Source organism: Phalaenopsis equestris, unplaced genomic scaffold, assembly GCF_001263595.1.
Source record: "Phalaenopsis equestris unplaced genomic scaffold, ASM126359v1 Scaffold000520, whole genome shotgun sequence".
NCBI lineage: Eukaryota > Viridiplantae > Streptophyta > Magnoliopsida > Asparagales > Orchidaceae > Phalaenopsis > Phalaenopsis equestris.
In genome coordinates this window covers 129,800-149,044 of record NW_018164960.1, presented here as the reverse complement: position 1 = coordinate 149,044, position 19,245 = coordinate 129,800, and the positions used below count along the sequence as shown (strand labels likewise).

The window sequence follows — 19,245 nt, the reverse complement described above, 5'->3', positions numbered from 1 at the left end:
ACAAGAATAATATTTTCTTTTATTTATAAACTCATAGATTATTATATTTTCAAGTATTGCAGATTTTAAGATTATTTTCACGCATTCATAATAAAAACAAAGATTTAATAAGTCAAGAAATTAACTTATTTGGAAAATTCAAAACTAATTGTATTGTTCAATCATATCAGTTGTATTGCATGATTAGGTTTTATCTTAGATTCAAACTACTAGATTAATGAAATTATGAAAATAATGAAAGTTGATATTATGATTGATTGTACGATATTCATTATATTATATAATGTGCTAAGGTTTTAAATAAATTGACAGGACAAAATTTACCTTGATTGAATAATTCAAAAATTAAATTGATCATAATATACAATGGTCATAGCATCGTACAATCTATTTTTTTTATTTAAACGTAATTAACATTTTGTTAAACTATGTTAACCAAACAATCGCAATTTGAATTGATCTTTATTGTATCGTTGTCATCACACAAAATATTTAACAAGTAACTTGAATTTAAAGTTATATTTTATTGAATATGACTACCAATTGAAATAAGAACTCTTTCACTGACAAGTTTCGATATTTGGCTACTGAAAGCTTGTTTTTTTGACCTGAAAAAAAGGATCATTAATTTTTACAAGTTCTTTTGTTAAGGGTTGATTACCTAAACAATTATGCTAGTGGTAGTCGGCCTTACGACTCAAAGTGATAGGGGTAACTTGCTTGTTACTTTTAGTAAAAGTATTTATGCTCTTTAATTATCCATAAAGGCTTTGCCATAATTATGACACCAAAGAAATGTCTCTCACATAATTGAAGAGATAAATACTAAGCTTTGAGCCATGTTTTCTCATTCTCCATAAAGGTTTTGCCATAATCAAGGCACAAAAGAAATGCATTTCTCATAATTGAAGAGATAAATACTAGAAGGTTTTGCCTTTCCAATGATGAATGCAATCACAAAATTTCATGATATAATAGAATGCCATTGTCATCAACATGTAGCGGAACCAAAATAGAGAAAGATGAGATTTAGAAACACTTTGCCTTTTTTTATGATGATTGTGCTGAAATTATGAATTACAATTAAAAGAGACTTTAAAAGAGTATGGTCCCAAGATTCTCAACTTAATGCATGCACAAAGCAATTGCTTGCTTTTTTGATGGTATTTCAAAAGACAAATCAAAACTTGATGGATCCCTACAAGAAGTTCAACAACATTACTTATAAGATCTAGCATTAGTCCTTCAAACTCTGCCCCCGAATCAATTCTCATAAGTCAAACAGGCTAAATGAGCAAATGATATCAACCTCCTCAAATATAGTCCTCAATGAGATCAAAATCTTGAACCATGATTATGGCCATTCTATGCCCTCAAGTAACTAAAATTCCAAAGAGATTAATTTGGTTCCATGGTTTAATGAAAAAGAACCACTAGACTCCAACTACACCATAAACTTATATGATAATGGTATTCAACCTTGAACAACCATTTAATAACTTACAAGTCTATGCAAGGACAAACCTCAATATTGTACTGATTTCCAAAAAAATAATGTTTGTGTGAGTTAATGACACTAGACATCTTACAAAACAAGAAGGACCAATCGACCATAGTGAGGTGCAAATCTATATAATGTTTGGCTCATTAGTCCTCATTGAAGCTGCACATTGCGAGTCTTAGTACCCATAACCTTGCAGATTTTAATCAAGAGTATTGTACATCTAAAATACATTAGTGCGTGCGTGTGAGTTGTAGACTCCAAAAATATGTTGCCTTGGCCCCTCTAAAAAATTTAACGATGGCGAGAGAGTTTTACTTCAGATTCTGGGTCAAATTTTTAGAAAGAGGATGAAATTATAATAAAATACTATCCAAAGATTTCACCCTCATTTTTTTAAGAAAATTTTAATATGGGGTTCTAGGTTTCCCATATAGACACAAACCAATATAATTAATTACCCATCCCGATAATAGGATAACACTTTGATTAAGGCTAGTCATTATGATGTTGATTGCTTAATATATAGTAGAAGCAATTTAGAATGTTCATATTATGAAATTTGATTGAATTCCAAAAATTTATCGCTATAAGCTTAAAATCATATTGTTGTGGAATTGATGATGAACTCCATCAAGATAAGCTGATTTTGTCATCCCGGGTTGTCATAGATCCTGGTTTACTTAGTCGGAGGAGTTAATCGACTCAACCTGACAAATGGATTATTGTCAGTAGCCATGAGTTGCTTCATCTAAGAGGACCTTCTAAACCTAGGGTGAAGCTTGTTTGAGGGAACTAATTTGAGCCAGCTTTAACTAATAAAGAGTTTTGTCCCTATCAAATATACCCTACGATTCACGACTCAAAAAGTAGGGTCATTAGGAAATATATAGGCTACAACCACGATGTAATTACATGGATCACCGAGGACTCAGATCTTAACCTTTTTTGGTGGAGCGAACTGGTCAAGTCACATAGATAGAGGACACGAGTCACGTCCTTACTGGCGTAGATCTATTTGAAAATAAATATAATAGTATACTTGATGTGACACTAGCTCTATGTAAGTCGGTGTTAAGAAAATTTCTAGACAAACGGATGCAGAAATGGACGAATTCTGCCTTCTGTTTTTAGTGATTTTTACTTTTAATATTTTATAAATTCTAATGTTATTTTAAATTATTTTATCAAATTTAAACCCTACCAATTTTATATCTTGGTTGTAAAGGATCTGATTTGAGTCTGATACATGATTGAATCTAAACCTTATCAACTTTTCTTGCTTACAGAGAATCGAGTTAAAATATTATATTGATTAGATTTTGATCAAATAGAGTTTTAAAATTAATTTTGAAAATGAACCCTTTTGGTTTAAATTTTTATCACTCGACCATTATCAGGGAATTAACTAGATATGAACCACGTCAACTCTGTCTTACTCATAGAGGATCACATTCATAATATATATATCATTGGATTTTAAAAATGAACTTTGAAACTTAATTTTAAAATAAACCCCTCTAGCTGAAATCTTTCATCAAGTTGATCAATATTGGTTTTAATTAGATTTTCCTTATCAAAATTGTCATACTCATAAAGGATCAAGTTTAGGACTTATAAAATTGAATCTATAAGATAAATTTGTAATTTAATTCTAATAAATAATCCCTCAAACTGAAATAATATATCAACACAGCCATCATCAAAGAATTTGAGTGCTTTGATTTGAAAATTATCAACTTTGCCCCTCTTACAGAGGTTTAAGTTCAAAAACTATATGAATTGAATTTCTTCAAATATAATATGTTGAAACGTAATTTTAAGAAATAAATTATTCTGGAGGAAAACTTTTATCATCTTGGCCATCATTGAGAATTTGATCATTCAATTTGAAACTTGTCAACTGTGCCCTACTTACAGAGCATCGGATTCAGACTTGACAATTTCATGTGATTATAGAGATAAAATATCTTTCATTTCTTATATAAGACCAATATTCAATTATTAGTCAGTCTAGTCAACATTAATCCTCACATAGAGAAGGATCCATTTGTTTAATAATATACAACCTCAACAACTTCAATCCTTATTAGGATGAGGAACAAATAGAGCTAGTAGGACTTAAGAACTTGCCTTATAAACAAAGTGAACTACCAGACACCGTGTACTTTTAAATTTCGATTATAATTTTTTTAAGTTTGACCGTGTACTTTTAAATTTCGATTATAATTTTTTTAAGTTTGAAACCTTCAAAGTAATTGGTATTTTCAAATCAATTGCATGTTTATCAAGGAAGAGATGAAATAAGTAGTTTAAAAAGTTAGTACATTTTTTAAAAAGAGATATTATAATATTCGAGTAAAATTATGTCTAAGCAGCAATCTTGGATTGTATGATCAAGCTTTCAATATCATGATCGGAGCACATACGAGCTAGCAAACTTAATAAGTTGCATGCATCTTGGAGTGTTTCAGGATATGGTTGCATGCTCTTTGATGCATATCCAAATATCATGAAATTATGCATACACAATTCAATGGTAGTTAAGTTAATCAACTATGCATGCGCTCTAGTCAATCCTTTTCCACAAATTTCAAAATAACATCTTTAAGTCAAAGAAGACTTAAGAAATCATGTTAAGACCTAAACTTATATGAATTTTGAGTGTTTAAGAGAATACTTTTTCATCAAAATTAGGCACAAATATTTCCATTGAGCATAAATCTCACCTTCAGTCCACTCATACAATGGGTTTGCAGATCCGGTGATGGAATATTACATATAGGCAAGCACTAGGTGTGACGTTTTCATCTTCATCTTATTGTCCAAAAGCAGACGTATTTGTTTCGATAGCATCTTTATAATATTGCTACCTGAATCTAATTATCTTGAGAATTTGTTACAATGATCTAACACACACCTCCCTCGGTGGTCACCATAATAAATAAATAGAAATTCTAAAATTAACATAATAAAGAAATGGATAACATTGGGTGCTTCTTTTGATCTCCCTTAGATCTTCCCTATGTTCATTTAAAAAATAGTGATGATCATGTAGTGATTATTATGCAACTGATGGATCGTAAAGGCAATTCCACAACACTTTGCACGAGAAATGAAAAGGATTCTTACAAAGATCCCAACGACTAATGATATCTCTCTAAAGTAAGGATTTATAAAATTCACTCCTTGTAGGACATCAAATTTCTCAATAGATGGATCAAGATCTAGATGGGATGTTGGATTTCTTTGAAAACTTTGCAAATTAAAAGGTGTGAGAGTGAGTTGTTGAATTTTCTATAGAGTTCATTCGCACTTGTAAGAGAGCTGTGGAGCCCCCCGTAGATTTTGTTAAGCATTCGAAATTTTTTTTATTTTACATTTTATTTTCTCTTTTAGACTTTTATAGTTTGATTAATTTGATTTTTTAATTTTTTAGAAGTTCTGTTTAAGCATTTTTAGTCAAAATGTCGACAGCACTTCGCCCCCCCGCCCCCCTACGTAGGGGGCAGTGAGATGAGTAAAAGCATTCCCACCACTCACCAAAAAAGGCATGAAGGGTACGTGTCGTGAGATGCCTCAGCTTGAGTTTTCTACACACCACACTAAAAAAAGCATGCATATGCCTTCAAATACCTGCGAAAATCATAACAATGTTTCCCAAATAGATATGAGCAAACCGAACAAGTACTTATAGAATAATTTTCCCGCCAGATTGGAACAACCGAACGAGTACTTATAGAATAATTTCCTTGCCAGGTTGGAACAAACCAAATGAGTACTTATGTTTTCATTTTTTAACCTAATCAAGGTGACAGATTAGACTTGACGAATTGGCAAAGCTGTAAGGCAAATTATAATACATATGTATGGATGTATATATGTATGTATGTATATATGTATGTATGTGTGTATGTATATGTATGTGTGTGTGTGCGTGTGTGTATATATCCCCACCTCAAACTAGAAGAGCATACTGCTCCGCTAGAGGCTGTGATTTCATCTCCTTCTGATCAGGCAGACAATATAACAACTATTCAATCCCCAGTTGTAGCTCCCTTGTCTTTGGAACCTCCTATCGTTGGGGAGAGGGAGTTTCTTCAGATGTCTCCTGACCTATAACTTATCACTGATAATACAGGTAGAAATACTTCTACTGCTTCACAACCGCCTCATCAGGTTCAGAAAGATGTTAATATTACTTAGGCTCATGAAGAATAAGACGTGCAATGACCTACACCTATCTGACCACCTTTGGAATCTACTAATCAGATGAGAAATGACAGGTCTAGACATCTAGGAGAAAGAAGAAGAATGAAGATCTATTTGAGCTTAGAAATCTGATGGATGATACTTTGGTTACTACGGCAATAGTACACACATTACCAATTTGTTAGCAGACTCACTTCCGAGAACTAGAGGCAGAAGGACTAAAGTGGGACGTCCCTAGCACTTTTGTGCCCTTCTATGGCTTTTTGATTTTTTACCTTTTTGTATCTTTGTTTTATCTGGGTTTTGTGTGTGTTATATTGTATGAGTTGGGCTTTCTTTTAGGTCCTCTCATACAAAATTTCTGTATCTTTGTTGTATTAATATATTTGCCCTCGGGCTTTTTCTAAAACAAAATTATTTTAATTGAGTTGTGTAGAGATTGAAAGATGAGAGGCCTGGGTAGGCGATCAATGTCAGCTATTCATATTTAGTAGAGCAAGCAAATGAAGTGGAAGATGCATTCGGTTATTGTAGTTGATGAGGATAATGAGAAGAGGAGAGCAGTCGTGGCTTGCATTTATAGGTTGATTTGGCCATTTGATAAGATTATATGGAGAAAATTGGTTGTTGGTAGTGGGTTTGAGAAGAAGAAGATGAGCAATTTGAGAGTTTCGTGGTGTTAATGTTGATTGGGGTCAAGCAGAGGGCCTTGCAAGCGGGCGTGTGGCTATGTATCTACAAATGACGACGAGCACGAGTCTAGCTGCAATATATGAGGTGAGTAACTACAATTAAGTTTGTAGTAGATGTCACTGCTAGGGTTTATTTTGCATGCCGTGTTCTTCTTGTTTTCCAGCTTCTTCTCCACCTCCAAATTGTAAGTTCTCTAGCTTTCTCGAGCTTTCTTTAGGCAAAGGGGCTTTAGCCTAAGCCACTCCGCCTCTCTTGGCATGGCCGACTTTTCTCCCCTTCTTCTTCTTGTTCTATTTTAGGCCTTCCCTTTTTCTCACTTAGAAGAGCCTAATTTCTTGCCATCTTCCAAGCTCTAATGCTTTTAATCTTTCATATATTCCACCCTCAGAAGACATGCCCTCCTTTATGGAGGGAGAAGTTCTTAAGGTAACAAAGAGATTGAATTTATTGTTAGTGGGATATGCTCTTGACAAACGACCATTCTATGGTCATCTCTTACAAAGAATTTATAAAATTTGGATATTGAAAGGTGTGGTTTATCTTATCTCATTATCTGAAGGTCTTTTTTCTTTTTAAGCTCAATTGTGTGGATAATTATGAAAGTGTTAGAAGGAGGCGCCCATTTTTTAATGGTAAATCTTTTATCATTAAAAAATGAAATTCTTCCTTTCAGCCAATTAAAGAATATTTCTTAGAGATTCCAATTTGGATTAAGCTTCTTAGCTTGCCTCTATGTTTCTAGTCTGAAAGTGGGATCTCCAAAGCATGAGTAAAATTGGTGTACCGTTAGCTGTAGATCCCCATGTTGCTAAGGAATCGAGACTTACATTTTCAAAGATCAATGTTTAGATTCATACTAAATCTACTTTGTGGATTCCATAATCATTTCAGAAATGGTAAAGGCATTATACAACTTGTCATCTATGAATGGAAGCTTGATCCATGTAAGACTTGCAACACATTTGCTCACAAAAACTCCTAGCCTAAATCTCATTCCTACAGGCCTCCCCCTATTTTTCCTCCCAACAGAGGCAAGAGTCGATCCATGATGGATTCTAAGAACCCCTCCTCCCAAAGTCCAATTAGATCACTTGCCTTTCCTATTAACCTTCCTTCTTACTCCCTTCCTCCTCTTAACCCTCTCCCCATTATACACATATCTGACCTTAACACATCCACCCTTATAGTTGAAAACAATAATTCATTTTCTTCTACATCGCCGCTTAAAGAGTCCCTTCTGGCCTCTCAGCAAGCCCTCAACTCCTCTAAGTCTACATTGCGCCCTGCAGGGGTAACCCTGATTCCTCAAGGTATTCAGCCTCTAAATTCCTCTTCTTCAACTAAAAACACAACTAATCTAACCCTTACCCCTTCCAACACCCTCCCTCTTCATTCCTCTTCCCACCCCAAGTCAAAGAAAGAAAGGCAGAAGGGTGATACCCTTTCAAATTACTTTTTTTCCTATGTTTTTTTTCCCAAAAATAGCTGTTTGGATTATAAGGGGTTTCAATAGTGATATTAGAATCACTGACAACAGAGAATTAGTTAAAGATAAAAATTGGACTTACTAAGCTTATTGGAAACAATGCTCTCCATTCCCTGCCTCTCTAACCTTTTTCCACTAGGAAATTTTTCTATATTTCATGATGAATATTCTGTTCAGAACTTTCATTCTTCTCAGAATGGTCGTATTTGGGTCAAGCGGACCCCTGCTACTATAGTTTTTAATGCTTTGGACAATCAACAACAATATATTTCATGATTCTATTTCAGCCTCCTCTTCTATTAATTTCCTTATAACATTCATTTATGCTAAATACAATGCTATGAGAAGGAAAGAGCTCTAGCATGCTGTTTCTTCTTTAGCCAATTCTATTTCTCAGCCTTAGATTGTGGTTGGCGACTTTAATTGCATTCTGGATATGAAAGACAATGCGGGAGGCATTCCACCTATTCCCAGTAAAATGGTTGATTTCAACATTTGTATTGCTTAGTCTGGTCTCAAGGAATTATTGAACCATGGCATCTCTTACAGTGGGTTTAATTAGCAAACCCACAACCCATAAAATGTCTCTTGGATTAAGCCTTCGGGAATTACAGTTGGTTCTCTTCCTTCCAATTCTCAAGCTACAATATTATGGAGGCTCTTACCTCAGATTACTCTCCCCTCGTTCTCTCTTTCGGGACCGATTTCATTCCTAAATGCAGATTTCAATATAAGAGTTACTGGAGTTTCCTTCCTGATTTCAAAAACACTGTCAAAGAGACCTGTCTTGTACTTGTTTTGGGTGAATCATTATTTACTATATGCAATAGGTTGAAAAATGTTAAAAAAAACTATAATTCTCAAAGGAACTCCTCTAAACTATATTTTTAAATCTATTGCTAATATCAAAGCCTCTTTGCATCAGATTCACAGTCTTCTGAACGGAAATCCTCTTGATCAAGATCTTTTATCCCATGCTCACAATGCTCAAAGTACGATGTCTGAAATTCTTTCCTATGAAGCAAGTGGATAAAATAGCGAGCTAAGTTTGCTTGGCTTTCCGTGGGTGAAAATGCCCATTAAGTTCCTATATCAAAATATAAAATGCAAAAAGAACCAGGAATTTTATAAAAGAGATCTCTTCTAATGGATTTTCACTTATATTCAACTAGCTGTAATGGATGAATCCATAAATTACTTCTCTAAACGTCTCAATTCCCACAATACTACTTCCCCTCTTCTCTCATCTCAATTTTCCACTAGCCAAACTCTTTCTCCAACTGAAATTGTATACCACACGACTGAATTATCTGAGTTGGATATACAAAATGCATTTTTGGCATTCCAAAATTTCTAGGGACGGTCGGGATCTAGTTGGGAACAGTTGTATTGAAGCTATCAGAAATTTATTTCATACTTCTCAACATTCTAACAGGCTTAAACATACTGTAATAACCTTGATTCCTAAAAGTTCTCATGCTCAAGAACTAAATGACTATAGGTCAATTTCTATTTGCAATACTTTGTACAAGGTTATTGCAAAGTTCGATAGAATAAAGCCTCTTTTGGTCAAAATCATACGTCCAACACAAGCACCCTTTGTGTGTTGGTAGTACTGATGAAGTCGTGGTTTTAAAATCTTGTATGTTCCAACAATCCAATGAATCAATTCTGAATCTTTAAATAATTAACTTCTTAAATTTCTTTCGCAGACCAGTGGTTAAGGAATCTTACTCTACTTTAGTTTTGTATATGACTCTAATAAACGATAAAAGAATCTCATCAATCTATTGTTAGAGTTATGAATATCAATCTTATTCATGCTTTGTCAAGCATAACCAACTTTGAATTTAAATCATTCTTGGATAAGAAAGCACCTTTGAAGTGAAATTCTCAAAGTTGTCTTGACCATCTAAATTTATAATTTTTTCATCAAGTCTTCATTTAGAGGAGCATTGGTAGGTAATGGACTTGATGACAAGAAATCGGCTAAAGCCTAGTTTTTAGTAGCACACAAGGGAACAAAAAGTTATATCAAATTACAATAAAATCTTTGACCATCTTGCTAGTCATCTTGTAAGAGTTGGATGGTTCTTCAAGTATTGCAAAGTATTAAACCAATATATAAGATGAACTTTATGAGAGAGAATTTAGTGCTTAACTTTTGGACCGTAAACATCAAGGGTGAATAATGCTTTTCAATAGAGCATAGTTTCTTTCAGCTAGAATAAATTGATGATTCAAGCAATGTAATGCATTCGTCTTACCTGTTGCATTAATATGGGCTAATAAAGCACCAAACGATTAATCTAAAACAGCAATGTACAGAATTAATAGTCAACCTAAGATGGGGCTCATTAATTGTTGGTGTCATTAGGTATTGTTTTATTCTTCCAAAGGCTTGCTGGAAATTGGCATCCAAATAGAACTTAATGTTCTTCTTTGTTAAAGTAGAAAATAAATGACCTCTACTAGAATGATTAGAAATAAAGCTTTAAGTGTACCATCCTACCCTAGAAGGATCTCAATTAGGTCAGGCTTTTAGGAGGTAGAATTTCTTATATCGTTTTAAATCTTCTTTGGATCTATTCATCATTGCTAATGAAACTTTATGTGGCTTTAACTTCAATTTTGCTGAACTACTTCATGTCAAAATCAATTTAAAGAAGGTGTTTGATAGTGTTAGAAGGGATTTCCTCTATGAAAGAATGAAAAAGCCAGGAATTCCTCCCAAATTTGTGGGCTGGATCATTGCTTGCACCAAGGTTATTCCTTTTTTCATTATTTTAAACAGTGACCTTCATGGTTATTTCTTTACAACTAGAGGGATGTCATCTTTCACCTTATCGTTTCACAATTGTTATAGATGCATTTTCATGTCTGCTAGATAAAAACTAGAATATCAATGCAGATTATGATATGTCCCGAAGCAATAAACACCTCATCTGTGTTGATGATTTGTTAGCCTTTGACAAAGCTTCTTTCTGCTGCACTCTTGGGCTTTTAGACACAATTGTTGATTTCGGGATACCTCAAATCTTCAAACTAATCTAAATAAGTCTTTAATCTATTTTTCAAAATCTATCTCAACACTGAGTAAGCTTCAGATAACACAATCTTTAGGTTTTGATGAGAAAGCACTACCTTGGAAATACTTTGGTGTTGTTATTAACTCATCTGGAATCACCGCTTATAACAGTCCATACACTTTGGAGAGCATTAAGGATAACTTAAAGGGTTGGAAGCAAAAATTGCTCTCATTTCAGTTAATTAGAAGTATTATATGAAGCTTTCTCTCTTATAGGTTTCGATCCACATCTATTCTTATGGGTTTAAAGAAAAGCATCACATTTCATATTATTAAATTTCTTCTCTTTGGCAATTATAGCAGCAACTTGCATATCATTGCATAGAATAACATCACCAGGCCGAAGCATTTTGGACCAAAAGACTTTAAAAATCATGTGTAAAGCCAAGCTCATTTTGGAATTTTATTACTCTGAGAATGCTTTATCAAAATGGTGTTTTGTTCACTATGGCTTCATTTTCCATGCTAGATGACGCAGGATTTCTATATTCCGAAAAGATTAGACTAATGCTTAATCAGAAATGGTATTACCTTGAAGGTTACCTGTAATAGCAACCTCTCCTTCTCCTTTAATCCTTGGTTGGTTGGGATTTCTCTATACGAAAAAAATGGAGGACTGGTCTTAATTGGTTTCGTTGTTCTTCATATCCTCTCCTAAAAAATTTAATTTGTAAGAACGCATGGGCCCTCACTCAGACTCACACTGCCCCTTTAGAATGCATCAATTCCATTACCATAATTTTAATATCCAATACTGGGCTTTCTTGTATTCGTATGGGGAAAAATAAAATTCCTCACAAAGTTGTTTAAATTTTTTTAAATAAAGGTTTACCTTTTTCACATTGGCGTAAACAACTTTGATGTAAAGTGTACTCCCTTAAGTATGCAACCTTCTCTTGAAAAGTTCTTATTAAGGGCTTAACCACTATGGTTCCCTACAAAGCATGTGTTTTTTGTAAAATCAGCCCTAAACATTATGATCATCTCTTATTTAAATATCCTTTTGCATTTAATATTATCCAACAGGCCACCCCCACGGACGCTTTCTTCATATTGGCTGCAGCTTTCACCAATATCTTGTTCATGTTGAGACAATCACTTGTAAGGCTACTAGGCTTTCTGCCTTCTTGATGTTCAAGTAGCATCTCATCAACTTTGGCCTGAAAGAAATGATAAAATATTTAGGAAGGAATCTGCTATTGCTGATTCAGTCAGCTTAAATATTAAAATTGCTATTAAATATAAGAGTAGGAAATGGAATTTCAAGTATGACATTCTCATTAATATTTCTTTATTATATCTTTTGTAACTTAAGTGGTTCAGTTCTTTTTTTATTCTTATGGTGTTCCTCGTAAGGAATTTTGTTATTCTCTTTCTTTTTCTTTATGGGATCTCTAAGACTAATTTGGGAATGCTTTCTATTTCTACAATTCATGGTTACTATATTCAGTACTCCAAGGTAGATATATGGAGGTGCTCTTTAATATATGATATTTTTTATTTATTTTATGTCTTTTGATTTTGAGACTCTGCTTTTTGCTAAGAGACATCTCTCTGAAAAGTTTGGAAGATTTTTTTATTTGATAGACATATCATGGCAGTTTCATCTTCGGTTTCAAGAATCAACCAGACAATTTCATTGTCCTAAATGGAATCTACTGATTTCTTTGATGGGCTTAAGGTTTTGGATGAGAACGATGATTTATCTGTTTTTGGGAAATTCACTAGATTCCACTTTCTTAGAGATAATATGGGGTTTGAAGATTCTAAAGTTCAATTATTACCATATAATGGTATTTCTTCGTGGTTGCCTCTCTTCTATATACATCTGGGTTTTCGAAAACCTTTTACAGAGTAAATTTCTTAAAAATGATTCAACTGGACAATTTATTTGTTCTAGACGAATTTTTATGCTTTCTCAGAGCTTTGGGCAATTTTGGAGAGCAAACAAACAATATTGAAAATCTACGGGGCTCAACCAGCTTATTACATGTCAATTTGGCGAACTTCCTTCACTTTTGTGGTTGGAATTCCTCCTTTCCTAGATAGATACTCTTTGTTCTTTATCATATGGACCCTTGCGTTGTTCGTTCAAGATGATTTCTTGATGAACCAAGTTAGATTCTTATCATAGACACTGTATTTTTAATGTGAGCCCTCATTCGTCTTCGAGCATATATCTTTTTTAGCTTTATTTTTTGTTTTGATATTTCTTATGTTTTGTCTTAATTTATAGTTAGTCTATTATTTTCTCTATTACAGTACTTTTTTTACCTATACATGGGAATAAAATTTTTTGTATTATGGCCTCATCTTTTCAAAAAAGTTAGCAGTAGAAGTGAGTTGCTGGTATTGGAATTTGCGGCTTGTTGCTGAAGTGACCGCCATTGGGAGCAAGAATCAAGGACAATGAGGGTAGCTTTGAGTGAGAATGTCGGCGCGTGAACAGTAGAGCTCAAATGATTGTATTCACGAATGGACATCGTTTCTCTCAAAGTTTTCACCTTCCTCTCACATATAATTATATTTTCCTTTCATATAAAGGACACACAAAGTATGCTCGATGCTTCGACGTGTTGATCGGGCAGGTTTGACAAAGATGAAAGTAGTTTAGACTTGATGTTTGTGTCATTATATTCATTGCTCATGACCTCCATTGGATAACCCTATGTAGATTTTTTTCAGCGCAATTGTCAAGTTATGAAAACTATATGGAGGACAACATGTGTATGTGAGGGGAGGGAATAATTTATATTTTTTTTCCTTCAATGGAGAAATTAATAATACAAAAGTAATCTATAATTTAGTCACAAACAATTAATGATTTTATTGGTTTTTCACAATTAATTATCACACATTATACTATAATAATTAAGAGTACTTAAAATCACTATATAATCTTCTTGTAACACAAACAATAACAATGTCACAAGAGAATCATATAACAAAATCTGAAGGACAATTGAATTGAAGGGTAAATTTTCACAAACTAATTTATTGTTGTGCGGCATAATTTCTAAAATTAGTTATCACTCGATATATTTTAATAATTAAGAGTAATTGCAGCATTGAAATTATATGTTGATTTTATTTATTTTTTCACAATCAATTATAAGACAATATGTTTTAATAATTAAGAGTGATTATAAACATTATCTAGCTAACATCTAACACAAACAATAATGAGATCATAAAATTCTTCAACATATGACAATGTCAAGAACAACTAAAATAAAGAGTAAAGGGATGCTGACAAATTTATCATAGTTCAACATAATGCTCTCACGGCTCTCACTCCAATTCAACATAATGCCTACATAAATTTATCATAGTTCAACAAAATTTGTGTAGATGGCTAGCATTTCAATTTGGAGCAACACACTTTCTCAGTCTCTTGTATGCTCTTTATTGAGTATATCTAACATCAAAAATATTGCCCTTCCGATATATACAAGTAATATTAGCAACCAAAACTACAAAAAAATATATGAATAAATTTAAGTAAAACAAATTATGTTTTTTATCATAAAAATAATTCAATACTGTCAAAACCTTGTAGGTTAATAGTTAGCCTAATTAAATTTAAGCCCCTAACTAATGTTAATTTTCTTGTAAATATTAATCCTAGGTCATAAACCATCAATAAAATCAATATATTATGAGTCATAGCTTCTTGCAATTCCAAAGGATAAAATAAATACGGAAGAGGCCAACAAACAAAAGATGTGCAATCAGGCCTAAAAAATTGACATAGATTTGTTCTCTTAAAAAGATATCACTTTCCAATTGAAATCATCCAATAATACAAGGTTGATGAAATCATTCCCAAGAGTTAAAAAACTAGTTGTATTTGGTAACATGCAAAAAATAAACAAATAAACAAATAAATAAAAACAACAGCAACAACTAAAAATAACCTTGAACATTTTTATCATGAAAGAGGCATTCTACTCAAGTAATAAGTATTAATTCATCTAAGGATCAGACACGAAGTAAAATAAGTTTAGAGTTAATTTCTCCAGCTCACTACATCAGTAAGAAAACTAAGAGACTACTAGGTTTCATAGTTTAAATAATATAAGTAAAAACAGTAAAAGATTTCCCTAATGAAATGCCTAATAGCCGAACAAGTTTAGTCATATCCCAAATATGAGCAAGTTGCAGCCACAATTGGATGTTCAGCATGATAGAAGAACAATAGAGACAAGGCAACACCTCCTTGTACATATTTAGTGCCAAAACTAAGCTTTTAACCTTACTTATTTTGATGAGGTGAGACTTTTCAATAGCTCAACGAGCTCAAATAGAACCAAGGAATTCCATGAAATAGGAAGCTTTTAAGCATAGTTGTGTCCTATTAATAATTATTTATCCGACCAGTTTGGCTTCATTGGTCGTTTAGTAGTAAATCCACAATCTATGAAGCAGAACTGAAGGAATGCTCCATCTTTAACAAGTTTTTCTTGCCTTGAGCAACGATTGAAGTAATGTTCCATCATTAAGATCTCCACCAAACAAGCATAAAATGATAAAATTTACATCAACTTAATGATCACTGAGGACCATGTCATTGATGAGCAACATTTCTATTAAGCTCTATTAAGCATGAAGCACAAACAGATGGAATATATCCTTACACCCAATTCATTAGTTCTCATGTTAGGTTGGGTTTATCCTTCATCAAATCTACGAAGCAAAATAAATAATAGTTATGTATCTGGTATATTACTCCAATAGTTGAGCCAGATCCATTATCAATAAGTCAACTAAGCATGAGGTGTTAAACTGATGAGAACCTCTATCAACTGAATACGTAATTGTAACAAAGTCAGAAAGTATAAAAGTTTTGTGAACTGGGTTCCCAAATTTAGAACTAGTTTTGCATCCACCCAAAAGCAGAAATAACCTTAAAGAACCAAAAAGATAAACTTGTTCAAAAGTAAGAAATATTCAATGAGCACTCATGAAGAAGATACAAGTACAGGTACGCTATAATAAAACACAAAGGGTGCATCAAGGAAGCAAATGCCTGTAGTTGAGCTCTAACATATGTTATGTTTGCTTTCTTAATGGCACATTATGAATACACAAAGGGGTTAGGCATATTCCAGTGAACCTTTTAAAGTACTTGATAATGCACATGATATAATAGAATTTTTTGCTAAAAATTTCCCATACAATTAGCATCACGGTATACTATTATAGGACATCAAAGAGAATATTGTATATCCTATTACAATTTTCGCAGGTGATCAACCAGACTCTCCATGAGTGTAAAACTTCAAGTAGAGCATTACGGGCTTTCCATGAACTATCTTATGTAGCCTGCAAGACTATCTACTGCTATTCATGTAAAGTTAAAGAGCCCCTACTACTGCTTGGAATATGGAATTGGTGTATAAAACATTCCACCTCCCGATAAGCCAAACCCCATACATCCATATCAGAAAATAAAAGTGTTCAATGTGATCAAACATGATGTTAGCATTGCCAGCAAGTAGATCTTTTAACGCTGATACAATGTCAAATATTTATGAACAGCCATATAAAAGCTTTTGTTTTTAGACTAGGCCTCTAAAATTGCTTTAAATGATAACACATCTAAAATTATTTGGAATAATTTGAGTGACGCATTACATTTTAAAAACTCTATGTGAGTGCTTATTAGGGTGTAAAACTTTAACAAGATTTTTAAGTGACGCTTTTGTACTTTTATTCTTACTTTCCTAAGCAATCAAGTGCTGTACTCCCCTCTGTTTCTAGTTTTTTCAGTTACCAGATACCGCACATTCTTCTTTATTTTTCTCATGATTTTGAGTAAATATCAAGCATAGTGAACGCTTGCTGAATAGTACTAGTGCAAAACTTAATTTTAATGCAATATTTAGGTGATAATTGTCTGAATGATGCCATTAAATCTGATAGCTTGGTTGGCACCTATTGGCTCACCTTGATCTGCAATTGGTGGGGCTTTATAACAAAAAGAATTCTTTTTATCAATACATTGAAAAAATGATACTGACATACAATACATTTTAAAATTATCTTGTACTTATATTATCAAGCAACCTTTAAACTAGAAGACCCACAAATCCAACAGCAAGGTAAAAGTATTTGTTAAGAATGAAGAACAAGAACGAAGAAGACAACAGGCACAATTCTAGGCAATAGAAGCACTTTTTGCAGTATCTGACAATAATCAGCAACTAAAAGCTACAGTTTGGCCCTCTTTAGCTCACAGTTTGTGAAATTCTCTCAGATAATTTGCAATTGTGGTTAAAAAAAGAAATCTGTTGTGTATGTGTAAGTTGTAACAACCTAGCTAACTAGAGAAGGAAATCATAGGCCCATTATATTTATAAATACCAAAAGATGACATCATTGTCATCTTCAGCACAACAACACCATACAATTTAGGCTTTAACCATCTTCACCCAATCCAATACAAGGTTTATGTCAAATCCATACGTCTTTAAACCAACTTCCTGATATTTACAATGGCATTTACAGACAGGATACGTTACTCTTCCTCTACATCCTGTACATGCTTCTGTAAATGGAGATGCCATCTTAGTAGACCCTCTAAATTATTTCATTATGATTGCCAACTCTATATCTAAAATACAGAATTCCTTGACCTGTCTTATGAACCTGTATGTATATCTAAGATACTTTGTGCGGCATGCATAACTATAAACAGATAAAAAATTAATCGATGATCAACAGAAACTGTCTTTGTAGTGATTGATTATTATCAAGCATACAAGCTAGAAAAGGACAGAACAGTAGGCTCATTGCAATAACAAAAATTATTTTTTTGGGCGCATGAACAAACATAACACAAAATTCCTATGTATTTACATATCTAATACCTAAACATTCATATTTACATCCATAACATTCAAATCTTTAACATCACATCAAAAATACCTCCATCACAATTATTTTAAAAGTGATACACTTTTTCACACATGAGTTTATGACACATACATATCAAACTTTGACTATTATATATGTAAATAATTAAATTTCCCCCTTTTTTGGAGAGCAAAATGATGACAGGTAAAGCTTTACTAACCAGGATGTCAATTGCACCATAATTGAGAACAACCCACTTCGAAAAGGATTCAACAGATGCTTGATTTGAGATGTCGAGCTGGTGAGAGTTGACACTGAGGCCTTCATTCTGCAGCATCTCTGCTACTTGGCGCCCACGCTCTGCATCCCTTGAGGCCATAATTACATGGAGACCGTAGGCTGCTAACTGGCGAGCAATCTCAAAGCCAATCCCCCTATTGGCTCCTGTCACGACAGCCACCGTCTCAGAAGACCACCATCTATCAAGGATGAACAAATCAGTATAGCAGGAGAATGAATGCACGGAATCAAAGAAATAGCAGCTCGTTGGAGCATTTTGCCGAACGGGTTGTGAGCGTAGCAGTGCGCATACCTGTTGCCGGTTAAGATTGGTTTTTTTCGGAGCTCAGATATTTCCTGCAATCGTTTTTCTCGCCTCTCCTTAGCCCTCTCTTTCCCCTTCTTGCCCATCTTTAGTAAACGGAAATGAGGCTAATTAGTAGACAGTGAGTTCAATTTGAACGAGCTGTAGATGATTCAAATTGAGCTTGTAACGGCTACAAATTTGCAGCAAACGGTTGGATGAAGAATTCTTTTGCATCATCAACTTCAAATATTTTATATAACTCGAATGGTTCTATCTTAACTAAACAACTCGCTTTTTGAAGGAATCCCCGTTCGCTCGGCAGTTTGGTTCAGCTCCGATAGGCGCATTGCTATTTGTTAATAGGTTTACGCCGGGCCCCTACCCAGCTTACTGCGTCCCCGACCCGCTTTAGGAAAAATTTCCTCCCTTGCCCTTCTTTGCTCTCCCTGGCCCTCTCCCCGATCTTCACCCTCGCGACGATCGACTTGCTTGTAAGCTCTGTTTACTCCGGTGAGATCTGATGTTTTACTCTGCTATGCGACTATTTTGGTTCGATTTATCATGTATAATCTGCTTTTTCTATCAACAATTTTGGCAAATTTTGGTTAACGTTAAACTTAGGGTTTTCTTGCATGATTTTGTTGGGTTATCTTGAAATGCATTGGGTAGTGTTGCACTTGCTTTCTAAGATGGGAAACATAGAAAGTGTCTTGGATTTATTGTTGTTGATATGCAATGGAGTTTATTCCAATGCATATGAATGTAGGTTAGTACATAGAAATTGTGTGGTATTTGGGTTATGAAGTTATCCCTTGTTTCTT

At 33.7% G+C, this 19,245-nt stretch overlaps 1 protein-coding gene across 2 annotated transcripts in view; it reads right to left on the bottom strand.

Moving 5' to 3' along the window:
- The window catches only part of LOC110028663 (carbonyl reductase [NADPH] 1-like), a 25,099-nt gene extending 6,057 nt beyond the window's left edge, over positions 1-19,042 (bottom strand). Inside the window, exons 1-2 of one of the 2 annotated variants that reach the window (XM_020730607.1) lie at positions 18,431-19,042; positions 18,059-18,317 (exon numbers count right to left, since the gene is read on the bottom strand). In XM_020730607.1, coding sequence (XP_020586266.1) covers positions 18,059-18,317; positions 18,431-18,528 — 357 coding nt within the window. In that variant the 5' untranslated portion in view covers positions 18,529-19,042. The remainder of the gene's footprint in view (positions 1-18,058; positions 18,318-18,430) is intronic. The other variant, XM_020730609.1, reaches the window with a different exon arrangement.
- Between the last annotated feature and the right edge of the window lie 203 nt (positions 19,043-19,245).